Source organism: Hemitrygon akajei, chromosome 13 (assembly GCF_048418815.1).
Source record: "Hemitrygon akajei chromosome 13, sHemAka1.3, whole genome shotgun sequence".
Taxonomy (NCBI): Eukaryota; Metazoa; Chordata; class Chondrichthyes; order Myliobatiformes; family Dasyatidae; genus Hemitrygon; species Hemitrygon akajei.
Genome location: NC_133136.1, coordinates 2,198,876 through 2,220,762, shown reverse-complemented (window position 1 = coordinate 2,220,762; position 21,887 = coordinate 2,198,876). Strand labels below are relative to the sequence as shown.

At 49.4% G+C, this 21,887-nt stretch overlaps 1 protein-coding gene across 2 annotated transcripts in view; it reads left to right on the top strand.

Moving 5' to 3' along the window:
* Positions 1 to 21,887, top strand: part of st8sia5 (ST8 alpha-N-acetyl-neuraminide alpha-2,8-sialyltransferase 5) — a 157,340-nt gene that overhangs the window by 45,618 nt on the left and 89,835 nt on the right. For both annotated transcript variants that reach the window (XM_073064039.1, XM_073064038.1), the window contains exon 2: positions 17,378 to 17,470. In XM_073064039.1, the coding sequence (XP_072920140.1) occupies positions 17,378 to 17,470 (93 nt within the window). The remainder of the gene's footprint in view (positions 1 to 17,377; positions 17,471 to 21,887) is intronic.

Here is a 21,887-nt window from a genome sequence, read left to right as displayed (position 1 = left end):
AGTGATCCAGTCCCACAGCACACAAACAGCCCAGTGATTCTATCCCACAACACACAAACAGCCCATTGATCCAGTCCCACAACACACAAACAGGCCAGTGATCCAGTCCCACAACACACAAACAGGCCAGTGATCCAGTCCCACAACACACAAACAGGCCACTGATCCAGTCCCACAACACACAACCGGGCCACTGATCCAAACCCACAACACACAAACAGACCACTGATCCAATCCCACAACACAGAAACAGGCCACTGATCCAGTCGCACAACACAGAAACAGACCAGTGATCCAGTCCCACAACGCAGAAACAGGCCAGAGATCCAGTCCCACAACACAGAAACAGGCCAGTGATCCAGTCCCACAGCACACAAACAGCCCCGTGATTCTATCCCACAACACATAAACAGCCCATTGATCCAGTCCCACAACACACAAACAGGCCAGTGATCCAGTCCCACAACACACAAACAGGTCAGTGATCCAGTCCCACAACACACAAACAGGCCTGTGATCCATTCCCACAGCACAGAAACAGTCCAGTGATCCAGTCCCAGAACACACAAACAGGCCAGTGATCCAGTCCCACAGCACAGAAACAGTCCAGTGATCCAGTCCCAGAACACACAAACAGGCCAGTGATCCAGTCCCACAGCACAGAAACAGGCCAGAGATCCAGTCCCACAACACACAAACAGGCCAGAGATCCAGTCCCACAACACACAAACAGGCCAGAGATCCAGTCCCACAGCACAGAAACAGGCCAGTGATCCAGTCCCACAGCACACAAACAGCCCAGTGATTCTATCCCACAACACACAAACAGCCCATTGATCCAGTCCCACAACACACAAACAGGCCAGTGATCCAGTCCCACAACACACAAACAGGCCAGTGATCCAGTCCCACAACACACAAACAGGCCACTGATCCAGTCCCACAACACACAACCGGGCCACTGATCCAAACCCACAACACACAAACAGACCACTGATCCAATCCCACAACACAGAAACAGGCCACTGATCCAGTCGCACAACACAGAAACAGACCAGTGATCCAGTCCCACAACGCAGAAACAGGCCAGTGATGCAGTCCCACAACACAGAAACAGGCCAGTGATCCAGTCCCACAACACACAAACAGCCCACTGATCCAGTCCCACAACACAGAAACAGGCCAGTGATCCAGTCCCACAATGCAGAAACAGGCCAGTGATGCAGTCCCACAACACAGAAACAGGCCAGTGATCCAGTCCCACAACACACAAACAGCCCACTGATCCAGTCCCACAACGCAGAAACAGGCCTGTGATCCAATCACACAACACACAAACAGCCCACTGATCCAATCCCACAGCACAGAAACAGGTCAGTGATCCAGTCCCACAACACAGAAACAGCCCAGTGATCCAGTCCCACAGCACAGAAACAGGCCAGTGATCCAGTCCCACAACACACAAACAGCCCACTGATCCAATCCCACAGCACAGAAACAGGTCAGAGATCCAGTCCCACAACACACAAACAGGCCTGTGATCCAGTCCCACAGCACAGAAACAGGCCTGTGATCCAGTCCCACAACACAGAAACAGGTCAGTGATCAAGTCCCACAACACACAAACAGGCCTGTGATCCAGTCCCACAGCACAGAAACAGGCCTGTGATCCAGTCCCGCAGCACAGAAACAGGTCAGTGATCCAATCCCACAACACACTAACAGGCCTGTGATCCAGTCCCACAGCACAGAAACAGGTCAGTGATCCAGTCCCACAGCACAGAAACAGGCCAATGATCCAGTCCCATAACACACAAACAGCCCACTGATCCAATCCCACAGCACAGAAACAGGTCAGTGATCCAGTCCCACAACACACAAACAGGCCTGTGATCCAGACCCACAGCACAGAAACAGCTCAGTGATCCAGTCCCACAACACACAAACAGGCCAGTGATCCAGTCCCACAATGCAGAAACTGGCCAGTGATGCAGTCCCACAACACAGAAACAGCCCATTGATCCAGTCCCACAACACACAAACAGGCCAGAGATCCAGTCCCACAACAGAGAAACAGGCCAGTGATCCAGTCCCACAGCACACAAACAGCCCAGTGATTCTATCCCACAACACACAAACAGCCCAGTGATTCAGTCCCACAGCACAGAAACAGGCCAGTGATCCAGTTCCACAACACACAAACAGGCCTGTGATCCAGTCCCACAACACAGAAACAGCCCAGTGATCCAGTTCCACAACACAGAAACAGGTCAGTGATCCAGTCCCACAGCACACAAACAGGCCACTGATCCAGTTACACAACACAGAAACAGGCCACTGATCCAATCCCACAGCACAGAAACAGGCCAGTGATCCAGTCCCACAGCACAGAAACAGGTCAGTGATCCAGTCCCACAACACACAAACAGGCCTGTGATCCAGTCCCACAGCACAGAAACAGTCCAGTGATCCAGTCCCAGAACACAGAAACAGGCCAGAGATCCAGTCCCACAACACACAAACAGGCCAGATATCCAGTCCCACAACACAAAAACAGGCCAGAGATCCAGTCCCACAACACAGAAACAGGCCAGTGATCCAGTCCCACAGCACACAAACAGCCCCGTGATTCTATCCCACAACACATAAACAGCCCATTGATCCAGTCCCACAACACACAAACAGGCCAGTGATCCAGTCCCACAACACACAAACAGGTCAGTGATCCAGTCCCACAACACACAAACAGGCCTGTGATCCATTCCCACAGCACAGAAACAGTCCAGTGATCCAGTCCCAGAACACACAAACAGGCCAGTGATCCAGTCCCACAGCACAGAAACAGTCCAGTGATCCAGTCCCAGAACACACAAACAGGCCAGTGATCCAGTCCCACAGCACAGAAACAGGCCAGAGATCCAGTCCCACAACACACAAACAGGCCAGAGATCCAGTCCCACAACACACAAACAGGCCAGAGATCCAGTCCCACAGCACAGAAACAGGCCAGTGATCCAGTCCCACAGCACACAAACAGCCCAGTGATTCTATCCCACAACACACAAACAGCCCATTGATCCAGTCCCACAACACACAAACAGGCCAGTGATCCAGTCCCACAACACACAAACAGGCCAGTGATCCAGTCCCACAACACACAAACAGGCCACTGATCCAGTCCCACAACACACAACCGGGCCACTGATCCAAACCCACAACACACAAACAGACCACTGATCCAATCCCACAACACAGAAACAGGCCACTGATCCAGTCGCACAACACAGAAACAGACCAGTGATCCAGTCCCACAACGCAGAAACAGGCCAGTGATGCAGTCCCACAACACAGAAACAGGCCAGTGATCCAGTCCCACAACACACAAACAGCCCACTGATCCAGTCCCACAACACAGAAACAGGCCAGTGATCCAGTCCCACAATGCAGAAACAGGCCAGTGATGCAGTCCCACAACACAGAAACAGGCCAGTGATCCAGTCCCACAACACACAAACAGCCCACTGATCCAGTCCCACAACGCAGAAACAGGCCTGTGATCCAATCACACAACACACAAACAGCCCACTGATCCAATCCCACAGCACAGAAACAGGTCAGTGATCCAGTCCCACAACACAGAAACAGCCCAGTGATCCAGTCCCACAGCACAGAAACAGGCCAGTGATCCAGTCCCACAACACACAAACAGCCCACTGATCCAATCCCACAGCACAGAAACAGGTCAGAGATCCAGTCCCACAACACACAAACAGGCCTGTGATCCAGTCCCACAGCACAGAAACAGGCCTGTGATCCAGTCCCACAACACAGAAACAGGTCAGTGATCAAGTCCCTCAACACACAAACAGGCCTGTGATCCAGTCCCACAGCACAGAAACAGGCCTGTGATCCAGTCCCGCAGCACAGAAACAGGTCAGTGATCCAATCCCACAACACACTAACAGGCCTGTGATCCAGTCCCACAGCACAGAAACAGGTCAGTGATCCAGTCCCACAGCACAGAAACAGGCCAATGATCCAGTCCCATAACACACAAACAGCCCACTGATCCAATCCCACAGCACAGAAACAGGTCAGTGATCCAGTCCCACAACACACAAACAGGCCTGTGATCCAGACCCACAGCACAGAAACAGCTCAGTGATCCAGTCCCACAGCACAGAAACAGGCCAGTGATCCAGTTCCGCAACACAGAAACGGGTCAGTGATCCAGTCCCACAACAGACAAACAGGCCAGAGATCCAGTCCCGCAACACACAAACAGGCCAGAGATCCAGTCCCACAACACAGAAACAGGCCAGTGATCCAGTCCCACAGCACACAAACAGCCCAGTGATTCTATCCCACAACACACAAACAGCCCATTGATCCAGTCCCACAACACACAAACAGGCCAGTGATCCAGTCCCACAACACACAAACAGGCCAGTGATCCAGTCCCACAACACACAAACAGGCCACTGATCCTGTCCCACAACACACAACCGGGCCACTGATCCAAACCCACAACACACAAACAGACCACTGATCCAATCCCACAACACACAAACAGCCCACTGATCCAGTCCCACAACACAGAAACAGGCCAGTGATCCAGTCCCACAATGCAGAAACAGGCCAGTGATGCAGTCCCACAACACAGAAACAGGCCAGTGATCCAGTCCCACAACACACAAACAGCCCACTGATCCAGTCCCACAACGCAGAAACAGGCCTGTGATCCAATCACACAACACACAAACAGCCCACTGATCCAATCCCACAGCACAGAAACAGGTCAGTGATCCAGTCCCACAACACAGAAACAGCCCAGTGATCCAGTCCCACAGCACAGAAACAGGCCAGTGATCCAGTCCCACAACACACAAACAGCCCACTGATCCAATCCCACAGCACAGAAACAGGTCAGAGATCCAGTCCCACAACACACAAACAGGCCTGTGATCCAGTCCCACAGCACAGAAACAGGCCTGTGATCCAGTCCCACAACACAGAAACAGGTCAGTGATCAAGTCCCACAACACACAAACAGGCCTGTGATCCAGTCCCACAGCACAGAAACAGGCCTGTGATCCAGTCTCACAGCACAGAAACAGGCCAATGATCCAGTCCCATAACACACAAACAGCCCACTGATCCAATCCCACAGCACAGAAACAGGTCAGTGATCCAGTCCCACAACACACAAACAGGCCTGTGATCCAGACCCACAGCACAGAAACAGCTCAGTGATCCAGTCCCACAGCACAGAAACAGGCCAGTGATCCAGTTCCGCAACACAGAAACGGGTCAGTGATCCAGTCCCACAACAGACAAACAGGCCAGTGATCCAGTCCCACAACACACAAACAGGCCACTGATCCAGTCCCACAACACACAAACAGGCCACTGATCCAGACCCACAGCACAGAAGCAGCTCAGTGATCCAGTCCCACAGCACAGAAACAGGCCTGTGATCCAGTCCCACAACAAACAAACAGGCCTGTGATCCAGACCAACAGCACAGAAGCAGCTCAGTGATCCAGTCCCACAGCACAGAAACAGGCCAGTGATCCAGTTCCACAACACAGAAACGGGTCAGTGATCCAGACCCACAGCACAGAAGCAGCTCAGTGATCCAGTCCCACAGCACAGAAACAGGCCTGTGATCCAGTCCCACAACACACAAACAGGCCTGTGATCCAGACCCACAGCACAGAAGCAGCTCAGTGATCCAGTCCCACAGCACAGAAACAGGCCTGTGATCCAGTCCCACAACACACAAACAGGCCTGTGATCCAGTTCCGCAACACAGAAACGGGTCAGTGATCCAGTCCCACAACAGACAAACAGGCCAGAGATCCAGTCCCACAACACACAAACAGGCCAGAGATCCAGTCCCACAACACAGAAACAGGCCAGTGATCCAGTCCCACAGCACACAAACAGCCCAGTGATTCTATCCCACAACACACAAACAGCCCATTGATCCAGTCCCACAACACACAAACAGGCCAGTGATCCAGTCCCACAACACACAAACAGGCCAGTGATCCAGTCCCACAACACACAAACAGGCCACTGATCCAGTCCCACAACACACAACCGGGCCACTGATCCAAACCCACAACACACAAACAGACCACTGATCCAATCCCACAACACACAAACAGCCCACTGATCCAGTCCCACAACACAGAAACAGGCCAGTGATCCAGTCCCACAATGCAGAAACAGGCCAGTGATGCAGTCCCACAACACAGAAACAGGCCAGTGATCCAGTCCCACAACACACAAACAGCCCACTGATCCAGTCCCACAACGCAGAAACAGGCCTGTGATCCAATCACACAACACACAAACAGCCCACTGATCCAATCCCACAGCACAGAAACAGGTCAGTGATCCAGTCCCACAACACAGAAACAGCCCAGTGATCCAGTCCCACAGCACAGAAACAGGCCAGTGATCCAGTCCCACAACACACAAACAGCCCACTGATCCAATCCCACAGCACAGAAACAGGTCAGAGATCCAGTCCCACAACACACAAACAGGCCTGTGATCCAGTCCCACAGCACAGAAACAGGCCTGTGATCCAGTCCCACAACACAGAAACAGGTCAGTGATCAAGTCCCACAACACACAAACAGGCCTGTGATCCAGTCCCACAGCACAGAAACAGGCCTGTGATCCAGTCCCACAGCACAGAAACAGGCCAATGATCCAGTCCCATAACACACAAACAGCCCACTGATCCAATCCCACAGCACAGAAACAGGTCAGTGATCCAGTCCCACAACACACAAACAGGCCTGTGATCCAGACCCACAGCACAGAAACAGCTCAGTGATCCAGTCCCACAGCACAGAAACAGGCCAGTGATCCAGTTCCGCAACACAGAAACGGGTCAGTGATCCAGTCCCACAACAGACAAACAGGCCAGTGATCCAGTCCCACAACACACAAACAGGCCACTGATCCAGTCCCACAACACACAAACAGGCCACTGATCCAGACCCACAGCACAGAAGCAGCTCAGTGATCCAGTCCCACAGCACAGAAACAGGCCTGTGATCCAGTCCCACAACAAACAAACAGGCCTGTGATCCAGACCAACAGCACAGAAGCAGCTCAGTGATCCAGTCCCACAGCACAGAAACAGGCCTGTGATCCAGTCCCACAACACACAAACAGGCCTGTGATCCAGACCCACAGCACAGAAGCAGCTCAGTGATCCAGTCCCACAGCACAGAAACAGGCCTGTGATCCAGTCCCACAACACACAAACAGGCCTGTGATCCAGACCCACAGCACAGAAGCAGCTCAGTGATCCAGTCCCACAGCACAGAACCAGGCCAGTGATCCAGTTCCACAACACAGAAACGGGTCAGTGATCCAGTCCCACAACACACAAACAGGCCTGTGATGCAGTCCCACAACACAGAAACAGCCCAGTGATCCAGTTCCACAACACAGAAACAGGTCAGTGATCCAGTCCCACAGCACACAAACAGGCCACTGATCCAGTTACACAACACAGAAACAGGCCACTGATCCAATCCCACAGCACAGAAACAGGCCAGTGATCCAGTCCCACAGCACAGAAACAGGTCAGTGATCCAGTCCCACAACACACAAACAGGCCTGTGATCCAGTCCCACAGCACAGAAACAGTCCAGTGATCCAGTCCCAGAACACACAAACAGGCCAGTGATCCAGTCCCACAGCACAGAAACAGGCCAGAGATCCAGTCCCACAATACACAAACAGGCCAGAGATCCAGCCCCACAACACAAAAACAGGCCAGAGATCAAGTCCCACAACACAGAAACAGGCCAGTGATCCAGTCCAACAGCACACAAACAGCCCAGTGATTCTATCCCACAACACACAAACAGCCCATTGATCCAGTCCCACAACACACAAACAGGCCAGTGATCCAGTCCCACAACACACAAACAGGCCAGTGATCCAGTCCCACAACACACAAACAGGCCACTGATCCAGTCCCACAATACAGAAACAGGTCAGTGATCCAGTCCCACAACACACAAACAGGCCTGTGATCCAGTCCCACAACACAGAAACAGTCCAGTGATCCAGTCCCAGAACACACAAACAGGCCAGTGATCCAGTCCCACAGCACAGAAACAGTCCAGTGATCCAGTCCCAGAACACACAAACAGCCCAGTGATTCTATCCCACAACACACAAACAGCCCATTGATCCAGTCCCACAACACACAAACAGGTCAGTGATCCAGTCCCACAACACACAAACAGGCCAGTGATCCAGTCCCACAACACACAAACAGGCCACTGATCCAGTTCCACAACACACAACCGGGCCACTGATCCAAACCCACAACACACAAACAGCCCACTGATCCAATCCCACAACACAGAAACAGGCCACTGATCCAGTCGCACAACACAGAAACAGGCCAGCGATCCAGTCCCACAACGCAGAAACAGCCCACTGATCCAGTCCCACAACACAGAAACAGGCCAGTGATCCAGTCCCACAACACACAAACAGCCCACTGATCCAGTCCCACAACACAGAAACAGGCCAGTGATCCAGTCCCACAACGCAGAAACAGGCCAGTGATGCAGTCCCACAACACAGAAACAGGCCAGTGATCCAGTCCCACAACGCAGAAACAGGCCAGTGATGCAGTCGCACAACACAGAAACAGCCCACTGATCCAGTCCCACAACGCAGAAACAGGCCTGTGATCCAATCACACAACACACAAACAGCCCACTGATCCAATCCCACAATACACAAACAGGCCAGAGATCCAGTCCCACGACACAAAAACAGGCCAGAGATCCAGTCCCACAACACAGAAACAGGCCAGTGATCCAGTCCCACAGCACACAAACAGCCCAGTGATTCTATCCCACAACACACAAACAGCCCATTGATCCAGTCCCACAACACACAAACAGGCCAGTGATCCAGTCCCACAACACACAAACAGGCCAGTGATCCAGTCCCATAACACACAAACAGGCCACTGATCCAGTCCCACAATACAGAAACAGGTCAGTGATCCAGTCCCACAACACACAAACAGGCCTGTGATCCAGTCCCACAGCACAGAAACAGTCCAGTGATCCAGTCCCAGAACACAAAAACAGGCCAGTGATCCAGTCCCACAGCACAGAAACAGTCCAGTGATCCAGTCCCAGAACACACAAACAGGCCAGTGATCCAGTCCCACAGCACAGAAACAGGCCAGAGATCCAGTCCCACAACACAAAAACAGGCCAGAGATCCAGTCCCACAACACACAAACAGGCCAGAGATCCAGTCCCACAACACAGAAACAGGCCAGTGATCCAGTCCCACAGCACACAAACAGCCCAGTGATTCTATCCCACAACACACAAACAGCCCATTGATCCAGTCCCACAACACACAAACAGATCAGTGATCCAGTTTCACAACACACAAACAGGCCAGTGATCCAGTCCCACAACACACAAACAGGCCACTGATCCAGTTCCACAACACACAACCGGGCCACTGATCCAAACCCACAACACACAAACAGCCCACTGATCCAATCCCACAACACAGAAACAGGCCACTGATCCATTCGCACAACACAGAAACAGGCCAGTGATCCAGTCCCACAACGCAGAAACAGGCCAGTGATGCAGTCCCACAACACAGAAACAGGCCAGTGATACAGTCCCACAACACACAAACAGCCCACTGATCCAGTCCCACAACACAGAAACAGGCCAGTGATCCAGTCCCACAACGCAGAAACAGGCCAGTGATGCAGTCCCACAACACAGAAACAGGCCAGTGATCCAGTCCCACAACACACAAACAGCCCACTGATCCAGTCCCACAACGCAGAAACAGGCCTGTGATCCAATCACACAACACACAAACAGCCCACTGATCCAATCCCACAGCACAGAAACAGGTCAGTGATCCAGTCCCACAACACAGAAACAGCCCAGTGATCCAGTCCCACAGCACAGAAACAGGCCAGTGATCCAGTCCCACAACACACAAACAGCCCACTGATCCAATCCCACAGCACAGAAACAGGTCAGAGATCCAGTGCCACAACACACAAACAGGCCTGTGATCCAGTCCCACAGCACAGAAACAGGCCTGTGATCCAGTCCCACAACACAGAAACATGTCAGTGATCAAGTCCCACAACACACAAACAGGCCTGTGATCCAGTCCCACAGCACACAAACAGCCCACTGATCCAATCCCACAGCACAGAAACAGGTCAGAGATCCAGTCCCACAACACACAAACAGGCCTGTGATCCAGTCCCACAGCACAGAAACAGGCCTGTGATCCAGTCCCACAACACAGAAACATGTCAGTGATCAAGTCCCACAACACACAAACAGGCCTGTGATCCAGTCCCACAGCACAGAAACAGGCCTGTGATCCAGTCCCACAGCACAGAAACAGGTCAGTGATCCAATCCCACAACACACTAACAGGCCTGTGATCCAGTCCCACAGCACAGAAACAGGTCAGTGATCCAGTCCCACAGCACAGAAACAGGCCAATGATCCAGTCCCATAACACACAAACAGCCCACTGATCCAATCCCACAGCACAGAAACAGGTCAGTGATCCAGTCCCACAACACACAAACAGGCCTGTGATCCAGTCCCACAGCACAGAAACAGGTCAGTGATCCAGTCCCACAACACACAAACAGGTCAGTGATCCAGTCCCACAACACACAAACAGGTCAGTGATCCAGTCCCACAACACAGAAACAGGCCAGTGATCCAATCCCACAACACACAAACAGCCCACTGATCCAGTCCCACAACACACAAACAGCCCACTGATCCAGTCGCACAACACACAAACAGGCCAGTGATCCAGTCCCACAACACAGAAACAGGCCAGTGATCCAGTCCCACAACACACAAACAGGCCTGTGATCCAGTCCCACAACACAGAAACAGACCAGTGATCCAATCCCACAACACACAAACAGCCCACTGATCCAGTCGCACAACACACAAACAGGCCAGTGATCCAGTCCCACAACACAGAAACAGGCCACTGATCCAGTCGCACAACACACAAACAGGCCAGTGATCCAGTCCCACAACACAGAAACAGGCCAGTGATCCAGACCCAAAACACACAAACAGGCCTGTGATCCAGTCCCACAACACTCAAACAGGCCTGTGATCCAGTCCCACAACACAGAAACAGACCAGTGATCCAATCCCACAACACACAAACAGCCCACTGATCCAGTCACACAACACACAAACAGGCCAGTGATCCAGTCCCACAACACAGAAACAGGCCACTGATCCAGTCGCACAACACGCAAACAGTCCAGTGATCCAGTCCCACAACACAGAAACAGGCCAGTGATCCAGACCCACAACACACAAACAGGCCTGTGATCCAGTCCCACAACACACAAACAGGCCAGTGATCCAATCCCACAGCAGAGAAACAGGTCAGTGATCCAGTCACACAGCACAGAAACAGGCCAGTGATTAAGTTCCACAACACACAAACAGGTCAGTGATCCAGTCCCACAACACACAAACAGCCCAGTGATTCAATCCCACAACACACAAACAGCCTAGTGATCCAGTCCCACAACACACAAACAGGCCTGTGATCCAGTCCCACAGCACAGAAACATGTCAGTGATCCAGTACCACAACGCAGAAACAGGTCAGTGATCCAGTCCCACAACACACAAACAGGCCTGTGATCCAGTCCCACAGCACAGAAACAGGCCAGTGATCCAGTCCCACAACGCAGAAACAGGTCAGTGATCCAATCCCACAGCACAGAAACAGGCCTGTGATCCAGTCCCACAACACACAAACAGCCCACTGATCCAGTCCCACAACACACAAACAGGCCAGTGATCCAGTCCCACAACACACAAACAGGCCTGTGATCCAATCACACAACACACAAACAGCCCACTGATCCAATCCCACAGCACAGAAACAGGTCAGTGATCCAGTCCCACAACACAGAAACAGCCCAGTGATCCAGTCCCACAGCACAGAAACGGGCCAGTGATCCAGTCCCACAACACACAAACAGCCCACTGATCCAATCCCACAGCACAGAAACAGGTCAGAGATCCAGTCCCACAACACACAAACAGGCCTGTGATCCAGTCCCACAGCACAGAAACAGGCCTGTGATCCAGTCCCACAGCACAGAAACAGGTCAGTGATCCAGTCCCATAACACACTAACAGGCCTGTGATCCAGTCCCACAGCACAGAAACAGGTCAGTGATCTAGTCCCACAACACTCAAACAGGCCAGTGATCCAATCCCACAGCACAGAAACAGGCCAATGATCCAGTCCCATAACACACAAACAGCCCACTGATCCAATCCCACAGCACAGAAACAGGTCAGTGATCCAGTCCCAGAACACACAAACAGGTCAGTGATCCAGTCCCACACCACACAAACAGGCCAGTGATCCAGTTCCACAACACAGAAACAGGCCAGTGATCCAATCCCACAACACACAAGCAGCCCACTGATCCAGTCCCACAACACACAAACAGCCCACTGATCCAGTCGCACAACACACAAACAGGCCAGTGATCCAGTCCCACAACACACAAACAGCCCAGTGATCCAGACCCACAACACACAAACAGGCCACTGATCCAGTTCCACAACACAGAAACTGGCCACTGATCCAATCCCACAGCACAGAAACAGGCCAGTGATCCAGTTCCACAACACACAAACAGGCCAGTGATCCAATCCCACAGCACACAAACAGGCCTGTGATCCAGTCCCACAACACTCAAACAGGCCTGTGATCCAGTCCCACAACACAGAAACAGACCAGTGATCCAATCCCACAACACACAAACAGCCCACTGATCCAGTCGCACAACACACAAACAGGCCAGTGATCCAGTCCCACAACACAGAAACAGGCCACTGATCCAGTCGCACAACACGCAAACAGTCCAGTGATCCAGTCCCACAACACAGAAACAGGCCAGTGATCCAGACCCACAACACACAAACAGGCCTGTGATCCAGTCCCACAACACACAAACAGGCCAGTGATCCAATCCCACAGCAGAGAAACAGGTCAGTGATCCAGTCACACAGCATACAAACAGCCCCGTGATTCTATCCCACAACACACAAACAGGCCAGTGATCCAGTCCCACAGCACAGAAACAGGCCAGTGATCCAGTCACACAGCACAGAAACAGGCCAGTGATTAAGTTCCACAACACACAAACAGGTCAGTGATCCAGTCCCACAACACACAAACAGGCCAGTGATCCAATCCCACAGCACAGTAACAGGCCAGTGATCCAGTCCCACAACACACAAACAGGCCTGTGATCCAATCCCACAACACACAAACAGCCCACTGATCCAATCCCACAGCACAGAAACAGGTCAGTGATCCAGTCCCACAGCACAGAAACAGGCCAGTGATCCAGTTCCACAACACAGAAACAGGTCAGTGATCCAGTCCCACAGCACAGAAACAGGCCAGTGATCCAGTCCCACAGCACAGAAACAGGCCAGTGATCCAGTTCCACAACACAGAAACAGGTCAGTGATCCAGTCCCACAGGACATAAACAGGCCAGTGATCCAGTTCCACAGCACAGAAACAGGTCAGTGATCCAGTCCCACAGCACACAAACAGCCCAGTGATTCTATCCCACAACACAAAAACAGGCCAGTGATCCAGTCCCACAACACACAAACAGCCCACTGATCCAATCCCACCGCACAGAAACAGGTCAGTGATCCAGTCCCACAACACACAAACAGCACACTGATCCAATCCCACAACACACAAACAGCCCAGTGATCCAATCCCACAACACACAAACAGGCCACTGATCCAGTCCCAGAACACACAACCGGGCCACTGATCCAAACCCACAACACACAACAGGCCTGTGATCCAATCCCACAACACAGAAACAGGTCAGTGATCCAGTCCCACAACACACAAACAGGCCTGTGATCCAGTCCCACAGCACAGAAACAGGTCAGTGATTCAGTCCCACAGCACAGAAACAGGTCAGTGATCCAATCTCACATCACAGCTACGTGGTTCACATCTTCTGGAGAAGACCATAAGACATGTGTGCAGAATTAGGACATTCAGCCCATCGAGTCTGATCCCCCATTCCATCATGGCTGATCCTATATCCCACTCAACACCATACATCTGCCTTCTCACCATCTCCTTTGATGCCCTGTCCAGTCAGGAAACGATCAACTTCCACCTTAAATGAATCCACATGATTTGGCCTCCGCCGCGGTCTGTGGCAGAGCGTTCCACATATTTACTACTCGCTGGCTAAAAAAATTGGACTCTCATGTTCTCAATACTAATTGCTTATTTATTTAATAATATTATTATTTCTTTCTTTTTGTTTTTGCACAGTTGTCTTTTGCACGCTGGTGGAATGCCCAAGTTGGTGCAGTCTTTCATTGATTCTTTTATGGTTATTTTTCTATTTTGGGATTTATTGAGCATGCCTGCAAGAAAATGAATCTCAAGGTTGTATATGGTGACATATATGTATTTTGATAATATATTTGCTTTGAACTTCAATTTAAATAGTTGGATCCAACAGCCCCTCCATGACATTCACCTGTCCTTTCTGGGAATTGCAGCTGGCAGTGCATTTGAGCGCACAGAACAGACTTGCCATTGTGTTTGGATCTAGCTGACGCAGAGGGAGATTACTGCATCTATAGACGTGTAGTTCATTGGCAGGCTCTACACTTCGCATGGCCTTGGGGTGCGATTGTATAAACAGGGTCCAGTTACTCTGGTGATCCTATCCTTCCGGACCAAGCTTTAAATAACATCCAACTGGACCGCTTGTTGAGGAGAATTTAATAGACTCAATGGAATATAATCCTCCTACCACGAACAAGTGCAGATGCAAAACCAATTGAGATATTACTGTCACATACACTGTTTTTAGAGTATTTTGAACAGTTTGTGTTGGAGAGGGTTCAGAGGAGGCTGACGAGAATGGTCCTGATAAAGGGTTAACGTATGAGGTACGTTTGATGGTTCTGGGCCTGTACATGGTGGAATTTAGAAGAAGAGTGGGGGGCGGGGGGGTGGGGTTCACATTGAAGCCTATTGAATATTGAAATTCCTCAGTAGAGTGTATGTAGATAGGATGTTTCATGCAGTGGGGGAGTCTAGGACCAGAGGACACAGCCTCAGAAAAGAGAAACGTCCATTTAGGATGGAGATGAGGAGGAATTTCTTTAGCCAGAGTTTGGTGAATCTGTGGAATTCATTGCCGCAGACAGCTGTGGAGGCCAAATCATTCAGTATATTGAAACTGGAGGTTGATATTAGTCAAAGGTAGTGGGTAGAGGCAGGAGAATGCAGCTGAGAGGGATAATAAATGGCATGATGGAATGGCAGAGCGGACTCAGTGAGCCTAACGGCTTAATTCTGCTTATATGGCTTATAGTCGTTATTCCTTTTCATAGATGTTGCCTGACCTGCTGAGTTCCTCCTGCATTTTGTCTGTGTGTTACTCAAGATATCTCTGCCATACAGAAGATGGCAGCCCAACTGACAGGTTGTCAATGAACACCCTAAACAACCATTCCCTCTACCGCAGTGCTCTGTGCTCCCCAGAGTAGGTACTCAGCTTCACTTACTACATCACCGGGACAATTAAGCTATAAGACACAGGAGCAGAATTCGGCTATTTGGCCCATCGAGTCAGCTCTACAATTGGGCAGCACGGTAGCATAGTGGTTAACACAATGTTTTACAGTACAGGTAGCCAGGGTTCAATTCCTGTCACTGCCTGTAAAGAATTTGTGCATTCTCTCCATGACTGTGTGCATTTCCTCCGGGTGATCCAGTTTCCTCCCACAGTCCAAAGTCATGCCAGTTGGTAGGTTAATTGTTCATTGTAAATTGTCCTGTGATTAGGCTAAGATTAAATTGGGGGATTCTGAGAAGATGTGGCTCAAAAGGCCGGAAGGGCCAATATTCTGCACCGTATCTCAATAAATAAAATTCCAACATCGATGATTTATTAACCCTCTCAACTCCTTACTTAGTCCAAGCATTGAGAATCTTGTCTTGCACCCTGTTCAATCAGGTCAAACCATTGCACGTTGCATTCAGATTGAACATCCCTTTGGCCCACAATGTTGTGTTGATCTTATAACCAATCAAACTCTTCCCTCCATCCATTTTCCACACACCCCTCTGCTTCCACCCTCCCCTCCTCCTCTCCCTCTCCCTTCCTACTTCCCTTTCCATCTCCCTCCCTCCTCTTCTTCCACCCTCCCCTTCACCTTCTCTCTCTCCATTTCCATCCTCCTCCTGCCCCTCCCCTTTACCCTCCTCCTCTTCCTCCTACCCCCTCATCCTTCCCTCCCTCCCTGTTCCCCTTCCACCCACCTCTCCCTTCCCCTTCCCCCTCCCTAACTCCCCCTTCACCTTCCCTTTCCCACAATCTTCCTCCCTCCCCTCCCCTCCCCTTTTTTTCCCCTCCCCATTCCCTTCCACCTTTCCCCTTCCTCCTCCTCCCCTCCCCATCCTCCCTCCCCTTTCACCTACCACCCCCTCTTCTTTTTCTCTTCACCTCCCCTTCCCATTCTACCTCATCCTTCCCTTCCTCTCACTCCCTCCCTTCCCCTTCCCCCCACTCTTCCTTTCCCTCCACCCTCCCCCTCCCCTTTCCTCCCTCTCCCTCCCCTTTCCTCCCTCTCCTTCCTCCTTCTTTGCCCAACTTTACCTCGCACTTGCACGCTTCGACCTCACACAATTAGTGTTTGGGTGTTTATGATTTGCTCTGTAGCTGGTTCAGCTTGATTGTGGTCTGAATGTTCAACTCTGCTTCTCCTTTGCTTGCCTCTTCATTGTTTGCAATGATCATTTACCACAATTTTCAACAGAAAAAGTGTTATTAATAAAGTATTCAGTTGAATTCCTTGTTTTGTTAACTCCCAGTAAGTAGTCCCTCATCTTCGGCAGCACCATCTTAAACCAGAAGGGGAAATTTCAAAGGAAGTGTGAGGGGCGAGTTTTTTACACAGCAAATGGTGGGGGCCTGGAATGTGCTGCCTGGGGGGGGGGGGGGGGGGATGGTGGAGGCAGATACATTAGAGACATTTAGATAGGCACAGGGATGTGAGGAAAATGGAGGGATGTGGGTATTGTGCAGGCAATAGGGATTAATTTATGAATTTAACTGGCTTGGAACAACATTGTGGGCTGCAGGCCCTGTTCCTGTGCTGTATGGTTCGATGTTCTGTATCTCTGAGGAAGCGGGTAATGCTGCTGGTGTTGATTTATTGAAACAAATCTTCTTCTTTGCCGCAGGTACTTTGAGCTGCAGGAAGGCCATTTTGAATACAACTCCTCTACGTGCAGGAAGCTGCGGAACGACATCATGGAGGTGAAGGTACTCTCCATGTGAGTCATTGTGAATTCAGGCCAGGGACCCATGGATCCATGCAGTCAGTAAAAGTTAAACTATGATTTAAAAAGCTGTGTGAGAACTATGGCAAAAGTGACCAAATGCAGGAAGATGTCTCAGGAATGGATGAAAAGTAAGAGATTAGAGAAGCTGAAAGAAAGCTAATGAAGAAATGCTGTGCTGGCATTGGAGAGGGTCCAGAGGAGTCATAGAGTCACAGAACACTACAGCACAGAAAAGGGCCAATCGACCTATCTAGTTCATGCTGAACTATTGATCTGCCTAGTACCATTGACCTGCACCCGGACCATACCCCTCTCATCCATGTACCTATCCAAATTTCTCTTAAATGTTCGAATTGAACTTGCACTGACAGCTCGTTCCACACTCTCACCACCCTCTGAGTGAAGAAGTTCCTCTCGCGTTCCACTTAAACATTTCGCCTTTCACTCTTAACCCATGACCTCTAGTTGTAGTCTCACCCAACTTCAGTGGAAAAATCCTGCTTGCGTTTACCTCTTTCAAATCTTCCCTCATTCTCATATGCTCCAGGGAATAAAGTCTTAATCTATTCAATCTTTCCTATAACTCAGGTCTACAATATCCTTGTAGATTTTTTCTGCACTCTTTCAATCTTATTTACATCTTCCCTGCAGGTAGGTAACCATAACTGCACTCAATTATCCAAATATGGCCTCACCAACGTCTTATAAAACTTCAACATAACATCCCAACTCCTGTACTCAGTACTTTGATTTATGAAGGCCAATGTGCCAAAAGCATTCTTTATGACCTTATCTACCTGGGATGACAATTTCAAGGAATTATGCCTAATTCCGCTAATATGTTCTATAATCTAAAGGTTACCAGAGAGTGGTACTAGATGGTTGCCCCTCTGTTTAGAAGCCTGTGACTAGCACATCAGAATGGGTATCAATAGAAGATCATAAGTCACAGGAGCAGAATCAGGCTGTTAGGTCCATCAAGTCTGCTCTTCCATTTAATCATGGCTGATTCTTTTTTATCCTCCTCCTCAGCCCCACTCCCCAGCTTTCTCCCCATAACCTTTGATGCGTATCCAATCAAGAACCTATTAAGCTCTGTCTTAAATACGTACACCCAACGACCTTGCCTCCACATCTGCCTGTGGTAGTAAATTCCACAAGTTCACCACCTTCTGGCTAAAGAAATTTTTCTGCATCTCTGTTTTAAATGGACGCCCCTCTACTCTGAGGGTGTGCCCTGTTGTCTGAGACTCCTGTAATGCCACGGGCTCTTAACTTGGTAAGCAGCCTCCTGTATAGCATCTTGTTAAAGGCCTTACAAAAAGCCAAATATACATCTTTTCCACATCCAGGCCTTTCAACATTCAAAAGGTTTGAATGAGATTCCCTCCTCATCCTTCTAAATTCCAGTGAGTACAGACCCAGAGCCATTGAATGTTCTCGTATGATAACCCATTCATTTCTGAAATCATCGTTGTGAAAATCCTCTGAACCCTCTCCAATGCCAGCACATCTTTTCTTAGATGAGGGGCCCAAAACTGTTCACAGTACTCAAGGTGAGGCTTCACCGATGCCTTATAACGCCACAGCATCACATCCCTGCTCTTGTATTCTAGACCTCTTGAAATGAATGCTAACATTGCATTTGCCTTCCTCACTACCAACTCTACCTTTAGAGTGTTCTGCACAAGGACTCCCAAGACCCTTTGCATCTCAGATTTTTGGATTTACTCCCCATTTAGAAAATAGTCTGTACATTTACTTCTTCTTGTATCATCTGCAAACTTGACAACAAAGCCATCTATTCCATCATCTAATATCATTGATATACAGCATAAAAAGAAGCAGTCCCAACACCGACCCCTGCGGAACACCACTAGTCACTGGCAGCCAACCAGAAGATGATCCTTTTATTCCCACTCACTGCCCCCTACCAATCAGCCAATGCCAGTAACTTTCCTGTAATACCATGGGCTCTTAACTTTGCAAGCAGCCTCATGTGTGGCACCCTGTCGAAGGTCTTCTGAAAGCCTAAATGCACAACATCCACTGCATCCTCTTTATCGATCCTACTTGTAATCTTCTCAAAGAATTCCAAGGTTCATCAGGCAAGATTTGTCCTACCTTGTCCTATGTCACCAAATCCACTGTAACTTTATCCTTAACAAGTGATTCCAACATCTTCCCAACCACTGAGGTCAGACTAACTGGTCTATAATTTCTTCTGTCTTCCTCCTTTCTTAAAGAGTTGGGTGATATAAGCTGACAAGGAGTAAACAGATACTTTAAAGTGGATGGGTGATAGCAACATGGCATCATTTAGTGGAAATAATTTATTTAGCCAGAGGGTGGTGAATCTGTGGAATTTATTGCCACAGATGGCTGTGGAGCCAGGTCATTGGGTATATTTAAATCAGATGTTGGTAGGTTCTTGATTAGTCATGGCATGAAAGGTTACGGGGAGAAGGCAGCGGAATGGGGTTGAGAGAGATATTAAATCAGCCATGATGGAATGAAGTTGAGAGGGAACAAGCAAACAGAGTGCCATGAGAATACAGAATGGGAGGGGGAGCGGAGCAAAGCAGACATTGAAATGCTGCCCAGTTAAAGGTGGAAATCTACTGAGTGCAAGATGCAAACATCTAGTACACTCCAAATGGTGAATTAACAGCACCTACACTAACTAATGATAAAGGTTAGTTTTATTTACCACAAATATATCAAAACGTAGAGTGAGATGCATCAATGACTAACACAGTCTGAGGATGTGCTGGGGTCAGCCTACAAGTGTCACCATTCTTCTGGTGTCAACATAGCATGCCCACAGTTCAGTAATCCATATGTCTTTGGACTGTGGGAGGAAACCGGAGCACCCACAGGAAATCCACATGGTTACAGGGAGAAAGTACAGACTCCTTACAGACAACAGTGGGAAGTGAACTCTGATCTTCTGATTGCGGGTGTTGTAAAGCATTTAATTAACAACTGCGATACTATGCTACCCTTAGAGACCAGAGCAATAACAGGCCCTTTGTCTGACCTCAGAATCAGACTTAATATCACTGTGAAATTTGTTGTTTTGTGGCAGTAGTATATAATTATAAAATCTATAAATCACTATAATTAATTAATTAATTAATTAAGTAGTTCAAAATCACAGGGAAAAAAATACTGAAGTAGTCTTCATGGGTTCATTGTCCATTCAGAAATCTGATGGTGGAGGGGAAGAGGCTGCTCCTGAGAAGTTGAATGTGTGTCTTCAGGTTCATGTACCTCTTCCTTGATGAGAAGAGGGCATGCCCTGGGTGATGGGCGACCGTAATGATGGATGCCACTTTTTTGAAGCACCACTTTTTGAAGGTGTCCTCGATCAGGAAGCTGCTGCCCCTGATGGAGCTGGCTGAGTTTACAACTTTCTGCAGCTTATTTCATTTCCATGAAATGGACCTCCATACCAGACTGTGATGCAACCAGTTAGAATGCTCTCCACGGCACATTTGTAACATACCAATTGTCCTAATGTTATATGAGACTATAAGACATCGGAGCAGAATTAGGTCATTCAGCCCATCAAGTCTGCTCCAACATTCCATCATGGCTGATCCCGAATCCCATTCAACCCCATACATCTGCCTTCTCACCATAACCTTTGATGGCCTGACCAATCAGGAAACTATCCATTTTTGCTTTAAATACACCCATGGTCTTGGACTCCATAGCTGTCTGTGGCAGAACATACCACAGATTTACTACTCACTGGCTAAAAGAATTCCTCCTCACCTCTGTTCTAAAGGGTCACCCCTCAATTTTGAGGCTGTGCCCTCTAGTTTCAGACACTCCCATCATAGGAAGCATCCTCTGCACATCCACCTTATCAAGTACTTTCAACATGCGATAGGTTTCAATAAGATCCCCTCGCATTCTTCTAAATTCCAGTGAGTACAGGCCCAAAGCTGCCAAATGCTCTTCATATGTTAACCCCTTAATTCCCAGAACATCCTCATGGACCTCCTCTGGACTCTCCAATGACAATACATCCTTTCTGAGATATGGGGCCCAAAGTGCAGCCTGACCAGCGACTTATAAAGCCTCAAAATTATCTCTTTTTTCATATTCTATTCCCCTTAAATTGAATACCAACATTGCATTTGAATTAACCTTCTAAGTCTTGCATGAGGACTCCTGAATCCCTCTGCACCTCTGATGTTTGAACCTTCTCCCCATTTAGATAATAGTCCACACTATTGTTCCTTTTACCAAAATGCATTATCATATATTTCCCAACACTGTATTCCATCTGCCACTTTTCTGCCCATTCTTCCAAGCTGTCTGCAAACTTTGCCATGATATAATTCACTGACAAACAATGTGAAAAGCAGCGGTCCCAATACTGACCCCTGAGGAACAC